This window comes from Carcharodon carcharias, chromosome 10 (genome assembly GCF_017639515.1).
Source record: "Carcharodon carcharias isolate sCarCar2 chromosome 10, sCarCar2.pri, whole genome shotgun sequence".
NCBI classification, from domain to species: domain Eukaryota; kingdom Metazoa; phylum Chordata; class Chondrichthyes; order Lamniformes; family Lamnidae; genus Carcharodon; species Carcharodon carcharias.
This window is the reverse complement of record NC_054476.1, coordinates 90235657-90254412: the sequence shown is the minus strand read 5'-3', so window position 1 is coordinate 90254412 and position 18756 is coordinate 90235657. Positions and strand designations below refer to the sequence as shown.

General features: G+C 41.9%; 1 protein-coding gene across 1 annotated transcript in view; it reads left to right on the top strand.

Moving 5' to 3' along the window:
• LOC121282851 (mucin-2-like) overlaps positions 1 to 18756 on the top strand; it is a 261009-nt gene that overhangs the window by 36709 nt on the left and 205544 nt on the right. The window contains exons 17-23 of the mRNA XM_041196665.1: positions 35 to 87; positions 174 to 274; positions 2034 to 2185; positions 2315 to 2453; positions 2755 to 2865; positions 12939 to 13118; positions 17168 to 17407. Coding sequence (XP_041052599.1) covers positions 35 to 87; positions 174 to 274; positions 2034 to 2185; positions 2315 to 2453; positions 2755 to 2865; positions 12939 to 13118; positions 17168 to 17407 — 976 coding nt within the window. The remainder of the gene's footprint in view (positions 1 to 34; positions 88 to 173; positions 275 to 2033; positions 2186 to 2314; positions 2454 to 2754; positions 2866 to 12938; positions 13119 to 17167; positions 17408 to 18756) is intronic.

Genomic DNA, 18756 nt, shown 5'->3' with positions numbered 1-18756 from the left:
GAGTGTGTGATGTTGTCCTGTTATTTTATTGTAGTACCTGCAATCAAGGGAAGCTAGAGTGTATTGGAAAAGAGCTAAAACCTCAAGGTAACTTCTTGAAAAAAAAAGTAATTGTTCAGATCAAAAAATATTCCTTTCATGTGTTTAAATCCATTTTTGGCTTTGCTTTCCAGCTTGTGTTGCTCCCATGGTTTACTTTGACTGCAGTAATGCTTCAGCCGAAAGCACTGGCACAGAATGTGAGAAGAGCTGCCAAACCCTTGACATGGAGTGTGTAAGTGCCACTAATGAGGGTATTATCTGTGCAACTATTTAGAGGACAGATAAGCTTGTGTGATTCTTAGATATTATTCTTCATTCTTGACTTAGAACTGCTGTGTTTTATGTGCTCAGAACTGCTTCTTTTCTTGTCCTTACAGTTTCTCTCTTAAAATGTGTAACAAAGGCAATGTAGTAGCTCATAAACCTTAGGAACATTAGGCAAAGTAGGCCATTCAACCTCCTGAGCCCATTCTACCATGATTTAGATTATGAATGATCATACCTTAACTCCAGCTGCCTGGCTTGTTTCCACATCTCTTACCTTGCCTAACCAAATTCTATTGTTGGTTTTGTAATTTTCAATTGACTGAATTGAAGCAGAGTTCCAGGTTTCCACAACCCTTTGTGTGAAGTATTGCTTCCTGACATCTTTCCTGAATGGCTTAGCTTTTTAAGGTTATGCCCCCTTATTCTGGGCTCCCCAGCACAAAAATGACCTTCCCTCCAACATAAGCTCAGAAGTGGGGATGTCCACTGATCATTACAAAGTGTCCAGTACTATTTGCAACCCCTCAGATACTAAAGCAGTCCGTACCACATGCAGCAAGACAACGACAACATCCAGGCTTGGACTCACGAGTGGCAAATGACATTTGCGCCACACATGCACCAGGCGATGACCATCTCCAACAAGAGAGAATCTAATCATCTCCCTTGATGTTCAATGGTATTATCATTACTGAATCCCCCACCATCAACATCCTGGGGGTTTCCATTGACCAGAAACTGAATTGGATCAGCCATATGGGTTCAAGAGCAGATCAGAGGTGAGGAATCCCGCGGCAAGTAACTCACCTCCTGACTCCACAAAGCCTGTCCACCATCTACAAAGCACGAGTCAGGAGTGTGATAGAATACTCTCCACTTGCCTGGATGAGTGCAACTCCCACAACACTCAGGAAGTTTGACACTGTCCAGGACAAAGCAGCCTGCTTGATTGGCACCACATCCACAAACATTCAATCCCTCCGCCACCGACGCACAGTGGCAGCAGTGAGTACCATCGACAAGATGTACTGCAGGAACTCACCAAGGTTCTTTTCACAGCACCTTCCAAACTCACGACCATTACCACCTAGAAGGACAAGAGCAGCAGATAGATGGGAGCACCACCACCTGGGAGTTCCCCTGCAAGTCACTCACCATCCTGACTTGGAAATATATCACTGTTCCTTCACTGTCGCTGGGTCAAAATCCTGGAACCCCCTCCCTAACAGCACTGTGGATGTACCTACACCACATGGACTGCAGCGGTTCAAGAAAGCAACTCATCACCATCTTCTCAAGGGCAAATAAGGAATGGACAATAAATAATGCTCTTGACACCGACACTGACATCCTTAAAATGAATAAAATATCTTTCTCTTTATCTATTGAGTCATATCCTGTAAGCAACTTAAAGATTTCAATTAGAACACCCTTAATCTCCTGCGCTTGAGGGAATGCAAGCCTAGTCCCTTCAACCTGTCCCCATAATTTAACTCTTTTAGTCCCAATATCACCTTGGTGAATCTGCACCGCACCCCCTCCAAGGCCAATATATCCTTCCCGAATGCACTACCCAAAAGCAACCTAACATTTAAATTCCAGCTCAAATATCCTTTTTACTTAATTTTTTTACCTGCCCACTAGTTTTCAATGATATCTGTTCATTGGCACCTTATATCTTTCCTCCACAGTTACATAAAACTTTCAATTATTTCACTTTTCAGTATGCCACAGGTTGTACCTCTGGATGTGAGTGTCCTGAAGGTTTAGTTTCTGATGAAAGTGGTGGCTGTATTCCTGTAAGTCAGTGCCCGTGTACACATAATGGCATCCAATACCGCTCTGGTGACATTGTACAGGTGGACTGTAACTCATGGTATGTAGCAAACATTCACTTTTGTTTTTCTATTAAGATGAATTGCAAGATGTAATTGTTGAATGCTGTTCAACAATTGATCACTGTTAAACTAATTTGGTTCATGTACATCTTATTTGACTTTTTAAGTCAATGTAAGAACAGATTGTGGACCTGCACAGAACAACAATGTCATGGAACATGTATGGCTTATGGAGATGGGAATTACATCACTTTTGATGGAAAACGCTACAATTTTGACGGAGACTGTGAATATATTGTTGCACAGGTATTGTGGGACAAATATGCCTTTCCATCGTTATTCACAATTATCTTATTTTAAAATGGAACAAAAAGAATGATAATGTACAATACAATCTGAAGCTTAAATCAGTACCAAAAGTTAACTATGTAATGATGCTAAATCAATAATTCAACAAGTGTAATGATGCTAAATCAGTTTTTAATTGCTTTTACTCTTCAAATTTCAAACTTTTTAAGCTGAGTTTCTTTTGTGGTATATCTATAGACTTAAATTATTTATTGTGTGAAGCTGTTAGTCTTTAATTCTGTCCTAATGACTGTTTCAGGATTATTGTGGAAATATGACTTCCAATGGCACCTTCAGGATAATCACTGAAAACATCCCTTGTGGGACCACGGGTACAACATGCTCTAAATCAATCAAAATCTTTCTGGGGGTAAGTGAACAGGGTAATCGGCGTGACTAAACGTCCCAGTTTTTCCTGGAATTGTGAAAATGTGAAATTTCCCATTTTCACGGGAAGAATAAAAGAGAAGCATATTACGTAAATGGTGAGAGATTGCAGAGCTCTGAGGTGCAGAGGGAACAGGGTGTCTTAGTGCATGAATCACAAAGTGGTTAGTATGCAGGTACAGTGGTAATTAGGAAAGCTAATAAAATGTTATCATTTATTGTGGGGGGAATTGATTACAAAAGTAGTGAGGTTATGCTTCAGTTGTACAGGGCACTAGTGAGACCACATTTGGAGTGCTGTGTACAGTGTTGGTCACCTCATTTAAGGAAGAATGTAAATGTGTTGGAAGCCGTTCAGAGAAGGTTTATCAGACTAATACCAGGAATGGGTGGGTTGTCTTATGAGGAAAGGTTGGACAGACTAAGCTTGTATCCGCTGGAGTTTAGAAGAGTAAGAGGTGATTTGATTGAAACACATAAGATCCTGAGGGGTCTTGACAGGGTGGATGTGGAGAGGATATTTCCTCCTGTGAAAGAATCTAGAACTAGGGGTCACTATTTAAAAATATGGGGTCACCCATTTAAAAAATGAGGTGAAGTTTTTTTCTCTTGGAGAATCTTTGGAACTCTCTTCCTCAAAAGGCGGTGGAAGCAGAGTCTTTGAATATTTTTAAGGCAGAGCTAGATAGACTCTTGATAAGCAAGGGGGTGATAGGCGGGATGCAGATTTGAGGTTACTATCAGATCAGCCATGCTCTTATTAAGTGGCAGAACAGGCTCAAGGGTCCGAATGGCCTACTCCTGCTCCTTGTTTGTATGTTTGTATTGGCTTTCTGTCCCACCTCCTGGGTCTGAGCTTCCCGGGATGCCATTTTTCTCGGATTTCTCTTGTGTCTGCATGCTCATGCGCACTGTGCTGCTGGACATGTGCAGGCTCGAGTCCACACAGCCACAAGGGAGCAGAGGGAACACTGGCTGGTACCCTCCACTGAGAGTCGATCAGCCGAGGTAGGTGGGTGGTTTGGCTCGGGGCCTAACATACATTCAGCAACACTCGCTCTTTGTTCCATGCTCCTAATAGTATCCAGCTAAAAGCAATGTCAGGAATGAGGAGCTAAATTAAAAACAGTGTTTCAAAGGTTAGAATCTCTGGATTTTACCCAAACCACATGCAAATAGGCAGAGAATAAGCAGATTAGCGAAATGGACATGTGACTGGAAGAGTGATGTGACAAATTTCAATTTGGGGGACACTGGTACCAATACTGAGACTTGAGGGAAGTGTACCCTTGCTGAACCAGGTTGGGACCAGGATCCTAGTGGAAAGAATGAATAGGGCAGTCACATGGACTTTATGTGAGTAGATTGGGGAGAGGACTTAGTTTGTAAAGATAATACAAGCAATAACTCTAAAACAAGCAAAAGGGCACAATAGACAAAGGAAAATCTAAAAGATGGAAAGTAATTGATTCAGGGGTGTAAATTAAGAAATGTATGAGAGAAACGACATTACAGAAGAAGGACGGGTTTGTCCGCATTGCTCAAATAGGTATTCGTTCTACAAAAGCACAGAGCATAAGGCAAAAAGTTGAATGAATTGCAGACACAAATTCAACTTTGAGTGTATGACATGGGCGCCATTACTGGAACATGCAAGGTGGTCAAGATGGCTACTGAAAAAGCAAGCTATAATGTCTATGGGAAGAATTGGAGGAAGACTAGCTTTTGTGATTGAGGATGAAATTACTTCGATGATAAGAGAAGATATAATGAGAGCTAAGTAGGCAGCGGAGACTTTATGGCTAGAATTAAGAAATGGTAAGGTATTTATGACCATATTGGGTGTTTTATAAAGGCCCACTGACAGCAGCAAATACATGTAAGACAACCATGTAGCAAAACCAGAGATGTTTTATTGAGAGATGTTAAGTTTTATGCAGGTTGGTATAACCAGACTATCTCATGTGTTAAAGGCAGTGAATTTCTTGTGTTCAGGATAGTTTTCTGAAACAAAGTGCCAGGGAATGACCATCACCAGAAAGAGAGAATCTGACTATCTCACCTTGATGTTTATGACAATGCTATTGCTAGATATTTCACCATTTGCCAGAAACCGAACTGGACTCTCCATATAATTACTGTGCCTACAAGAGCAGATCAGAGGCTGGGAATTCTGCAGCGAGTAACTCACCTCCTGACTCCCCAAAGCCTGTCCACCATCTACATGACACAAGTCAGGAATGTGATGGAATACTCTCCACTTGCCTGGATGGGTGCAGCTCCGACAGCGCTCAAAAAGCTTGACACTGTCCAGGTCAAAGCAGCCCCACTTGATCAACATCCCATCCACCAGTTTAAACATTCACCACCTCCACCATCAACGCACAGTAGCAGCAGTGTTTACGATTTAGAAGATGCACTGCAACAACTCACCAACCTTCCTTTGACAGCATCTTCCAAACCCTTGACCTCTACCAGCTAGAAGAACAAAGGCAGCAAACGAATGGGAACACTACCATCCGGAAGTTCCCCTCCAAGCCACTCACCATCCTGACTTGGAAATATATCACCGCTCCTTCACTGCCGCTGGGTCAAAATCCTGGAACTCCCTTCCTAACAGCGCTGTGGGTGTACCTACACCACATGGACTGCAGCGGTTCAAGAAGGCAGCTCAGCACCACCATCTCAAGGGCAATTAGGGATGGGCAGTGAATGCTGACCCAGCCAGGAGAGCCCACATCCCATAAATGAATAAACAAAAATGTCCTAGAGGCAAAAAGGGGGAAAGCCATGTTAGATTCTATAGTGAGTAATGGCCAGATTTAGCTACAGCCAAACAGAGTCTGTATATTTGCATAATAGTAATCACACAGTGAGCGAGTTCAATTTTGTGTTTCAAAGGGAGAAATGCAGAACAGTTACTAAGACTCTATTTTTAGGTGAGGCTGGCTTCAATTGGATGAGATAAATGCTGTCCACAGTAAATGGGGTTGATCTGTTAATGAGTAAATCAATATAATAGCAGTGAGAAATGTTCAAAAAAGATTTTAACTCATACAGAACCAGTTTGTTCCCTTAAAGGGCAAGAGCACTACTTGCCAAAAAAGAAGCTATGAATCACAAAGTTGATAATAAAAAACATAAAACTAAAAGCAAACATACACAAAAGAATCCTTAAAATTGTAAAGATTCTGGCAAAAACGTTCGTCCAAAAAGTAACTTGCAAGGGATATCAAAATCAGCACCAACATTTCTTACAATGATATTAAAGAAAAGATAGCCAGAGGCAATGTGGGCCCCTTGAATACTGATAGTGCTGATATTGTCAATGAGCATAAGGCAACTGCAGACATGGTGAATAATTACTTCAAGTCTTTAGAGGGGTCTCACCCAGCTGGACAATAGTGGAAGATGGGGTCAACCATTTCAAAGGCTGCAGACTGATCTAGAAGGACGAGGAAGGATAATTTACCTTTCATCAAATTCACATAGGATGTTATTTGTGACTTTGGGGTACTGTGGCAAGGATGGAAACCTGATCTGGATTCAAACATGGAGTTCCAGGAAAGATGGATACAGGGTGACAGCACGTTCAAGGACTTTGGAATCTCTCCACCTACGCCTTAAAAATATTCAATAACTTTGCTTTCACTGCCTTTTGAGGAAGAGAATTCCAAAGACTCATGACTCTCTGAGAGAAAAAATTCTCCTCAACTCTGTCCAAAATGGGCAAACCCTTATTTTTGAATAGTGGCCCCAGTACTAGATTGCCCCACAAGAAGAAACATTCTCTCCACGTCCACTCTGTCAACACCCCTCAGGATATTATATGTTTCAATCAAGTCGCCTCTTACTCTTCTAAACTCCAGTGGATACAAGACTAGTCTGTCCAACCTTTCCTCAAAAGACAACCTGCCCATTCCAGGAATTAGTTTCAATGCATTTAAATTCTTCCTTAAATAAGGAGACTAATAGTGTACCCGTTGCTCCAAATGTGGTCTTACCAATGCTCTGTATAACTAAAGCATAACCTCCCTACTTTTATATTCAATTCCCCTCGCAATAAACAATAACATTCTATTAGCTTTCCTAATTACTTGCTGTACTTACATACTAACCTTTTGCGATTCATGCACTAGACACCCAGAATCCTCTGAGTCTCAGAGCTCTGCAATCTCTCACCATTTAGATAATAAGAAATCCTTTCCATTTTTCCTGCCAAAATGGACAATTTCACGCTTTCCAAGATTATCACAGGATCACAGTGCAGAAGAGGCCCTTCGGCCCATCGAGTCTGCACCAACACGTGAGATTAAATTCCATTTGCCAGATCGCTGCCCACTCCCTTAACTTATCTATTATCCCTTTGTAGCCTCCTTGTACCCTCTTCACATCTTACTAACCTAACTATCTTTGTATCATCAACAAATTTAGCAACCAAACCTTTGATCCCTTCATCCAAATCATTTATATAAATTGTAAAAATTTGAGGTCAAAGCACTGATCCCTATGGCACGCCACTCATCATATCTTGCCAACCAGAAAAAGACCCATTTATGCCAACTCTCTGTTCCCTGTTAGCTAGCCCATCTTCTATCTAAGCAATATGTTACCCTCTACACCATGAACTTTTATTTTTCACAATAATCTTTGATGTGGCACCTTATCAAATGCCTTCTGGAAATGTTAATACAGTATATCCACTGATGCACCTTTATCCACACGATATGTTACTTCTTCAAAGAAATCCAATAATTGGTTTAACATGATTTCCCTTTCACAAAACCATGTTGACTCTGCCTGACTACTCTGAATTTTTCCAAGTGCCTTGCTATGACTTCTTCAATAATAACTTCTAACATTTTCCCTATGACAGATGTTAAGCTAACTGGCTTGTAGTTTCCTGTTTTGTGTCTCCCTCCCTTTTTGAATAAAGGAGTTACATTTGCTATTTTCTGATCTATTGGAAGCTCCCCCAAGTCTAGGGAGTTTTTTGAAAATGAAAACCAACACATCAACTATCTCACTAGCCACTTTTAAGATGCTAAGATGAAATCCATCAGGTCCCGGGGACATGTTGCAGCTCCAACAATTTGCTCAGTACCACTTCTCTGGTAATTGTAATTTTCCTGAGTTCCTCCCTCCCTTCCATATCCTGATTTACAGCTATTTCTGGGATGTTATTTATACCCTTTCAAGTGAAGACTGATGCAAAATATCTGTTCAATTCATCTGCCATTTCCTTATTTTCCATTATTAATTCTCCAGGCTCACTTTCTAGGGGACCCATGCTCACTTTGTTAACTATTTTCTTCTTTAAATATCTATAGAAGCTCTTACTCTTTATGTATCTAGCTAGTTTCACTCATACTGTAATTTTTCCTTCCTTATCAACCTTTGCTATTTTCTTTATATTCTGTCCAATCTTCTGACCTACCACCTGTCTTTGTGCAATTACATGTTTTCCCTTTGAATTTGAAACTACCTTTAATTTTTTGTTTCCCACAGATGGTGGGTCCTCTCCTTGGAATTTTTCGGTTTTCATCGAAATATAACTATTCTGTGTATTCTGAAATATTCCATTAAATGTCTGCCACTGCATCTCTATTGACCTATCCCTTAACCTAATTTGCAAATTCACTTGAGCTAGCTGTGCTTTCATGCTCTCAGAATTGCCCTTATTTAAGTTTAAAGTACTAGTCTTGGACCCACTCTTCTCTCCCTCAAACTGAATGTAAAATTCAATCATATTATGATTGCTTCTACCTAGGGGTACCTTCACTATGAGGTCATTAATTAATCCTTTCTCATTGCACAATACCAGGTCTAGCATAACCTGCTCTTTGGTTGGTGCCTGAACACGTTTTTTTTAAGAAGCTATCCTGAGAAACATTCTATGAATTCCTCATCTCAGCTACCTTTGCCCATCTTATTTTCCCACACTATATGCAAATTAAAATCCTCCATGATTATCGTCATACCCTTCTGACAATCTCTCAGTATTTCTTCCTTTATACCCCGTCCTACCATATGGTTACTCTTAGGGGTCCTGTACACTTCTCCCATAAGTGACTCCTTGCCTTCATCATTTCTCATCTCTACCCAAACTGTTTCTACATCCTGATTTCCCATCATTGTACCGTCTATTGTACTAACACCATCACTAATTAACAGAGCCACTCCTCCACCTTTCCTTAGCTTCCTGTCCTTCCTAAGAGTCACATACGCTTCAATATTCAGGTCCCAATCTATTTCATCTTGTAGCCATGTCTCTGTATTGGCTATCAGAGCGTATTTACTTATTTCTATTTGCTCTATCAGTTCATCAGCATAGTATTCCCTGGAACTTAGAAGGTTAAGAGGTGATTTGATTGAAGTTTTTAAGATATTATGGGGAACTGACAGGTTAGGTAAAGGTAGAAATTATTTCTGCTGGATGGTGAGTACAGGACTAGGGGACAGAGCCTAAACATTAGAACCAGATCTTTCAGGAGTGGAGTTAGGAAATACTTCTACACAGAAAGCATGGAAGAAGTTTAGAACAAACAGTAATGGATGAGAGGTGAATTGTTAATTTCAAATCTGAGACTGATATATTTTTGTTACCTGAGACTATTAAAGGATGCGTAACAAAGATGGGTATATGGAATTAGGCCACAGATCATCCTTGATCTCATTGAATGGAGGAAAAGGTATGAGGATCTCAATGACCTACTCCTGTTCCTGCATAGTAACATGTTGCAATCTGTTAAATTCTTGCACTGGGAATTAATGGGTGGAATTTAACACTCCGCTCAGAGTGAATGTGGGGGCAGTAATACGGGGCAGGAAGTTGCAGCATGGAGACCATTTCACTTCCCTGACTCCCCCTCCATTAACTCTGGAGTGGGGAATGGTTGAGAATGGCTTTCCCCTCAGGAGGCCAGTTGAGGCCATCAGGTGGTCACTAAAGGGCCTCTTCCTGCTGCTGCTGGCATTGAACCAATGAGAGATGGTGGCCATGCCAGGTGGGTAAATTGCCAGGTAAACCCTGGTGGGTACACCTGGGGCCTCCTCATGCATCCTTTGCTCAATAGAGGGACCCTCTGGTGGCAAGGGAAGGTCCCTTGGTAAGACGTCCCTTGTCCCTCACAACAACCCCCCATCACCGCACCCCCACCCCCCAAACCCCCTCACCCCCATCCATCGTCAGGGCCTCCCTGACTGGCCCCCGTGATTCCGCACCACTCACTTTATGTTCAGGAACTCCAGCGACAATTTTCATTCTTGGGCCTCCTGCAATAGCAACAGCTTATTGTGGCGCCTGCAGCAGTGAAGAGCTGCTGGTGCCGATTGGCCAGCAGCTTTCAGAAGCGAGTGGGTAATGGTCCCTAGTGCAGCCAGGAATCCCAACAGCAGCCAGTAGGCTGCTTCAGTGGGACTTCACCCCAGTGTGGTTCCCAGAAAAGGCTGTGCTGGGGTTGCTGCCAGTTCTCCAGCCGATGGACAGGACCACCACCCTGACCATTAAATTATGACTAACAATTTTGTTAGATAGATGTCAATTTTAAAAAAAATGTTCTCTTTCAAATTTGTAAGTGATGTGACAGAAGAATGGTCATACACATGTACTCTGCCTGAAGGCAGGTCCTTGGCACATTGTCTGCCGACACTTCATCCTGAGCCACTAGGCAGTTTTTGTCATTGGTGGTTCACCATTACCTCCACTCTGACGGGCAGGGTGAGGAGGCAGATCCTAAATCTACCTCAGCCGGAATGGGAATCTAACCCACACTGTTGGCAATATTCTGAGTCACATGCCAGCCATCTAGCCAATTGAGCTAACTGGCCCTCAATTGGAAATCAAGTTTTATATATTTTATTTTTGTTCTTACTTTTACTTTCTTTCTCTTCTCTCTTTCTTAGACAAATTCCAGCAAAGAGCGTACTCTTTGAGCTGGACCTTGTTGGAGCTGGGCATCTCATGGTATGCCTGTTAGTTAGATATTTTTCATACGAACATTCATACGAATTAGGAGCAGGAATAGGCCACTCGGCCCCTCAAGCCTGCTCTGCCATTCAATAAGATCATGGCTGGTCTGATTATAACCTCAACCCCACATTCCTGCCTACCCTCGATAACCTTTCACTCCTTTGTTACTCAAGAGTCTACCTAGCTCTGCCTTAAAAATATTCAAAGACTCTGCTTCCACTGCCTTTTGAGGAAGAGAGATCCAAAGACTCTCAGCCCTCAGAGAAAAAATTTCTCCTTATCTATGTCTAAAATGGGTGACCCCTTTATTTTAAACAGTGACCCCCTAGTTTTAGATTCTCCCCCAAGAGGAAACATCATCTCCACATCCACACTGTCAAGACCTCTCAGGATCTTAAAGATTTCAATTAAGGCACCTCTTACTCTTCTAAATTCCAGTGGATACAAGACTAACCTGTCCAGCCTTCCCTCAGAAGACAACCCGCCTATTCCCGTATTAGTCTAGTAAACCTTCTCTGAACTGCTTCTAAAGCATTGACACCTTTTTTTAAATAAGGAGACCAGTACTGTACTCAATACTCCAGATGTGGTCTTACCAATGCCTTGTACAACTGAAGCATAACCTCCCTACTTTTGTAATCAATTCCCCTCACAATAAACAATAACATTCTATTAGCTTTCCTAATTACTTGCTGCCTACTAATATTTTGTGAGTCATGCACTAGGACGCCCAGATCCCTCTGAATCTCAGAGCTCCTCAATCTCTCACCATTTAGATAATAAGCTTCTTTTTTATTCTTCCTGCCAAAATGAATGATTTCACATTTGCCCAAATTATATTCAATTTGCCAGGTCTTTGCCCACTCAATTAACCTATCTATGTCACTTTGTAGTCTCCTTACATCCTCTTCACAATTTACTTTCCTACCTTTCTTTGTGTCATCAGCAAATTTAGTCACTATCCCTCCAGTTCCTTCATCTAAGTAATTTATATAAATTGTAAAAAGTTGAGGCTCCAGCACTGATCCCACCACTTGCCACATCCTTTCAATCAGAAAAGACCCACTTATGCTTACTCTTTGCTTCCAGTTCGCTAGCCAATCTTCAATCCATGTTATCCCTTACACCATGAACTTTTATTTTCTGCAATACTCTTTGATGTGGCCCTTTATCAAATGCCTTCTGGATATCTAAGTACAGTACATCCACTGGTCCCCCTTTATCCACAGCACATGTAACTCCTTCAAAGAACTCCAATAAATTGTGTAGTTACAATTAGGAGGCCCATACACCATTCCCACAAGTGACTTCTTTTAGGCATGTTTCAGTTCAAAACATTTTTACACCATAGTGTGCTGTTTGTGCAAGCTGATAATGACATGATGCGGCAAAAGGACACCTGGAACTTCAGTATCCAGTGGAGCCAACAGTATATTTCCTTAACCAATTAGATTTAAGGATTGAGAAAGAACCAGAGACTGAGAACTGGATCTCTCGAAATGGGTGAATTAGAATCTAATCAGTGCAGAATGTGAAATAAAGTGGAGAGGAAGGTCAGGTTAAGAAAGAGAAAAGAGGCATAAAGTAACAGTAAGAACAAAAATAAAAAATATATAACTTGATTATTTTAAAAATCTCTAAGAACAGTTAACCACCCAAAGGAAAGAGACTCCACAGTTTCAATTGCTCCATTTCTGGAGCAGAGAGTCGATTGGCATTGGAAAATCATGTCATTAAAAAGGCACTTGTGTTGTGATCATCAGACTGAATTTTCTGTGATGAGCTTAATGGGCACTTCATTTTCAAATGCAGAGAGATCTTAAACATTATGCTGAGAAGGGTGAGATGCCTTTTGTACAAAGCAAACAGTGGAGCAGCATAAATTGATCAGTAAATTCTGGAGGTTCACAATTAATTTCTTAATCCCCTGAACTTGCTGGACAAGTTGTACATTAATAACTCCATGTGTCATTATAACACAGTATAATTTTCTGATCAGGCCCAGCCCAATAGATGGATGGTGTAATTTGTGTGCGGCTGTCTTATGTGATATTTTTCTAATATGATTGTTTAAAACCTTTCAGAACTTTGAAATAAAACTCTCAGATGGAAAGGTTGAAGTGGTGAAACTTAGTAGCAGAAAACACATTCCATATGAAGTGCGTTATCTTGGCATTTACCTTGTAATTGAAATGAAAAATGGACTGGTATTGATCTGGGACAAAAAAACAAGCTTGACTATTAAACTCAGTCACTCCTTTAAGGTAAGTGCTTATTCTTGAACCTTGATGATATTACAAAAGATGCTGTTTATATTAACTTGAAATCTTTTGAACAAGTAAGTCTTACATTGACAACACCCATTATCATTGTTCTTGGTAGAAATATCTCAAACCCATTCACATATGATTAATTGCTCTGAGGTGGAGTGACAGTTAATAGCTGACATAACATACACTGCCACGTTGCGTTAGCATTGTGGTTTCCTGTTACAATTTTCATTGCCTGAGCTTGATTTTCACAACTTACCATCCAGTGGGGAACTTTGGGACCTTCTCTAACTGAATATAAACAAAAATACATGAAACATACCTGGAAACTAATTGCGATCAAGATGCACCAATAAGAAATACTGGAGGAGAAGCTAGCCTTCCTGTTGATTTTAGAGAATAACATGCACTGGGAATAAATAACCTATTCAATTTAAAATTCAGATCTTTGGATGATTTAACTTTGATATAATCACCATTACTGAGCATTACAGTATTAAAACAGTACTAAATATGGAAATAATTAATGTTTTGACATCTTATTTCATGAGAATAAATGGAGTGAGTAAGATGACTAGAGTGACTATTATTGATTCTCTATTTACTACAGCATCATTGCAATGAATCATTAGAACTGCAAAGATCTTTTTGCTTATTTTTAACAGACTGAATATCCAACACTCATAACTACTGATCTATATAACGAATCTTTATTTTCTCTTGTTCATTGACTGCTTTGGGTTGATGAGCGTCAAGTACCATTTCTACAATACAAATGCCAAGTAATGCCTTTGCTGAGTCCCTTATCATCAACATCTTCAGGGTTACCCCCTTGCCCAGCCCAGATAAATGCTTTGGCTATTAGAACAGGTGAAAGACTAGGTTTTCAGCAGTGAGAGGCTCACCTCCTTATCCCTCAAAGCTTGTCATCCACAAGGCACCTGCCTGGATGACTGCAGCTCAAACAACCCTCAAAAAGCTTGATGCCATCCCAGACAAAGCAACTCACTTGATCATCAACTTACCCACGAGTCTAAACATCTAAAGGACTCCTCCACCTCACCCATATCAGGTTGTGGTGGTGTGTCTGCATTACGCTGTACTGTCTACAGGTTGCAGGGCAGCAACTCACCAAGGGCTCTTCAGCAGAGAATCCTAAATATGTGACCTTCACCATTGAGAAAGACAAGGGAAGTAGGTGCAGGGAAACATCACCACTTTCAAATTCTCCTTGAAGTCACACAGTATCCTGACTGAAAAATATCATGTATTTCCTTCAAAGGTCGCTGGGACAAAATCCTGTAATTCCTTACCTCACAGCATTGTGGGTGCACTTTTATTACAATAACTGCAGTGCTTCAAGAGGAAAACCACCCCACCACCTTTTTAATGCAGCCTCCGATGAGCAATAAATGCTGGCCTTAGCAGCAACATTCATATCCTGACATGGAATATATTAAAAAAATGTTAGAGCAAACACTGAGAATACAGAGATAAAAACAAAAAAACTGCGGATGCTGGAAATCCAAAACAAAAACAGAATTACCTGGAAAAACTCAGCAGGTCTGGCAGCATCGGCAGAGAAGAAATGAGTTGACATTTCAAGTCCTCATGACCTTTCAACAGAACTAGGTGAATCCAAGGAAGGGGTGAAATATAAGCTGGTTTAAAGTGTGTGTGGCTGGGGGGTGGGGGGGGGGGTGGTGGGGGTGGTGGTGGTGGTTTGGGTGGGGGGGAGAGAAGTGGAGGAGGGTGGTGTGGTTGTAGGGACAAACAAGCAGTGATAGAAACAGATCATCAAAAGATGTCACAGACAACAGAACAAAAGAACACATAGGTGTTAAAGTTGGTGATATTATCTAAACGAATGTGCTAATTAAGAATGGATGGTAGGGCACTCAAGGTATAGCTCTAGTGGGGGTGGGGGGAGCATAAAAGATTTTAAAATATTTAAAAATAATGGAAATAAGTGGGAAAAGAAAAATCTATATAATTTATTGGAAAAAACAAAAGGAAGGGGGAAACAGAAAGGGGGTGGGGATGGAGGAGCGAGCTCAAGACTGAAAGTTGTTGAATTCAATATTCAGTCCGGAAGGCTGTAAAGTGCCTAGTCGGAAGATGAGGTGTTGTTCCTCCAGTTTGCTATGGGCTTCACTGGAACAATGCAGCAAGCCAAGGACAGACATGTGGGCAAGAGAGCAGGGTGGAGTATTAAAATGGCAAGCGACAGGGAGGTTTGGGTCATTCTTGCGGACAGACCACAGGTGTTCTGCAAAGCGGTCGCTCAGTTTACGTTTGGTCTCTCCAATGTAGAGGAGACCACATTGGGAGCAATGAATGCATTAGACTAAGTTGGGGGAAATGCAAGTGAAGTGCTGCTTCACTTGAAAGGAGTGTTTGGGCCCTTGGACGGTGAGGAGAGAGGCAGTGAAGGGGCAGGTGTTACATCTTTTGCGTGGGCATGGGGTGGTGCCATAGGAGGGGGTTGAGGAGTAGGGGTTGATGGAGGAGTGGACCAGGGTGTCCCAGAGGGAACGATCCCTCACGCCTTCTCCTCCCTCCCAGAAACATGATAGGGTCCCCCTCGTCCTCACTTATCACCCCACCAGCCTCCGCATTCAAAGGATCATCCTCCGCCATTTCCGCCAACTCCAGCATGATGCCACCACCAAACACATCTTCCCTTCAACCCCCATGTCGGCATTCCGTAGGGATCGTTCCCTCCGGGACACCCTGGTCCACTCCTCCATCACCCCATATTCCTCAACCCCCTCCTATGGCACCACCCCTTGCCCACGCAAAAGATGTAACACCTGCCCCTTCACTTCCACTCTCCTCACCGTCCAAGGGCCAAAACACTCCTTTCAAGTGAAGCAGCATTTCATTTGCATTTCCCCCAACTTAGTCTACTGCATTCGTTGCTCCTAATGTGGTCTCCTCTACATTGGAGAGACCAAACGTAAACTGGGCAACCGCTTTGCAGAACACCTGCGGTCTGTCCGCAAGAATGACCCAAACCTCCCTGTCGCTTGCCATTTTAACACTCCACCCTGCTCTCTTGCCCACATGTCTGTCCTTGGCTTGCTGCATTGTTCCAGTGAAGCCCAATGCAAACTGGAGGAACAGCACCTCATCTTCCGACTAGGCACCTTACAGCCTTCCGGACTGAATATTGAATTCAACAACTTTAGGTCTTGAGCTCCCTCCTCCATCCCCACCCCCTTTCTGTTTCTTCCCCCTTCCTTTTGTTTTTTCCAATAAATTATATAGATTTTTCTTTTCCCACTTATTTCCATTATTTTTAAATATTTTAAAATCTTTTATGCTCCCCCCACCCCCACTAGAGCTATACCTTGAGTGCCCTACCATCCATTCTTAATTAGCACATTCGTTTAGATAATATCACCAACTTTAACATCTATGTGTTCTTTTGTTCTGTTGTCTGTGACATCTTTTGATGATCTGTTTCTATCACTGCTTGTTTGTCCCTACAACCACACCCCCCTCCACTTCTCTCCCCCACCCAACCCCCCTCCCCCCCCACACACACACACACACACACACACACACACACACACACACACCTTAAACCAGCTTATATTTCACCCCTTCCTTGGATTCACCTAGTTCTATTGAAGGGTCATGAGCACTCGAAACGTCAACTCTTTTCTTCTCCGCCGATGCTGCCGAGTTTTTCCAGGTAATTCTGTTTTTGCTGAGAATACAGAGATCAAAATGCTAATCACTAGTCAAACAATGTCATTTTTGATTACTGAAACACTATTAGCAGTACCAAGTGTAACCATTTTAATGATCTACTAAAGGGACACTGGGTTTTCTAAAATGGGGCTAGTAAACTTATTTTATTTGTAAATTAATAACGACTGATGCAAACCACTATGATGCTTTTGGAATGATAAGGTACACAGTTCCATTCTCTCCCACCACCAACAAGTTATTTTTAAAATCACCTTTTAAATGGAACATCAGAAAGAGAGGATGAAAGCAAGTCTAACCATTGTCACCTTTACTGGCCATTACAGGGTACCATCTGTGGATTGTGTGGAAATTATGATGGCAATGTACACAATGACTTTACCACTAGAAACCAGTTGGTGGTTGTAAACGCGGAGGAGTTTGGAAACAGCTGGAAGGTGTCACCGTCCTGCACAAATGTAAAGAAAAACAAATACCCTTGTTCAGTTAACACCCATCGAGATGCATGGGCTCAGAAACAGTGCAGCATTATCAAGAATGGACCATTCAAAGCTTGTAATGTTCAGGTACAGTATCTTTTCACCACATTATATGATTAATCTTCAAACAATTATGTGTGAGAGCAATAATAGTTTCCATCTTCCTGTGTAGTGGACTTGTAACAATTGCCAAGAGCAAAATATCTTTCAAAGCAAAGGGGCAAACACTCCTTCTAATGACAACTAAGAAAATGGAAAAACCCTAGAATCCTTTTTACTATGTATGTCACAACAGTGCAGTAAGTTTTCCTTGAGGAATTTAATTTATCCATATTTAGAATTCATAAGCTTTTGCTTTGCCCACTGTTGCAACTCAGCCTGGTAGTGAAGGCTACCAGGAACTGAAGCCAAGTCTTTTTACACTCAGAAGCTTTTATTTTTAGAGACATACATTACATACCATGCACCTCTAATTCAACAGTTCCGGCCTGCTCCTATATGTATGGGTAGGTAGATATTACCATGATCCACGAGGGACAATAAGCATCTCTATTAAAGAGAGAGAGACAATTGATGGGCACCACTCCCCATGAAACATGGGGCAGGCAAGGAAGTAAGTTCCAAGTCTACCTCAGCCTGAATGGGAATTAAACCCTTGCTGTTGGTGCTATCCTGGCAGCAGGCACAATGCAGTCATTCTGAGGCAGCCAGCTGTTCATGCTGTCCTTGGAGCCCCACAAAGAGCCAGAGGGTGGCTTTCTGGGTCAAAATGTTGATGACTCCAATTCGCCACCCAACCATATGAGGACAACATGTATAACGGGGGCATTGGAGCCCCCAGGAACACAGTGGAGCAGACAATCGGTTTGCTCACACACCACTACAATGCTTGGACTGCTTGAGGAGGCCCTGCAGTACCCACCAGACACACATTGGCTGTCCAAATTTGTGGTGACCTTCTGCATGCTCCATAATGCAGTCATTATGAGGGGCAGACATTACCACCAGGAATCCAGGGGTCACCTTGGCAGGAGGAGGAGACAGCGAGGATGCATCCTGGCCCTATTCATGTGGACAGGCTGCCAGACAGCACCTGCCTAGATTACATTTTCAATCAAACTACTTGGCTTGACGACCATGGATCCATCATTGCTTACAATTGCATCCATATTAGAGACTCACAGCATCCTCCTGCCTACCTTCCAGCAATAAAATCCAACCACAAAAACCTTCTTATTAATATCTTTATCCAACAATACATCCAATTATACAAACAGAAAGGAGTTCTTCACCCTTGTGAATTCCCTTAGTGCCTGTGTATAGAATGCTTTTGCTTGTCCATGTGCTCCCATGCGGCACTACCCCAAGTGGTTGCAGCAAGATTGGTGAAAAGCTGCTGAAATTCACTGAGGGAGGTTGAAAATGGTGTCACAAAA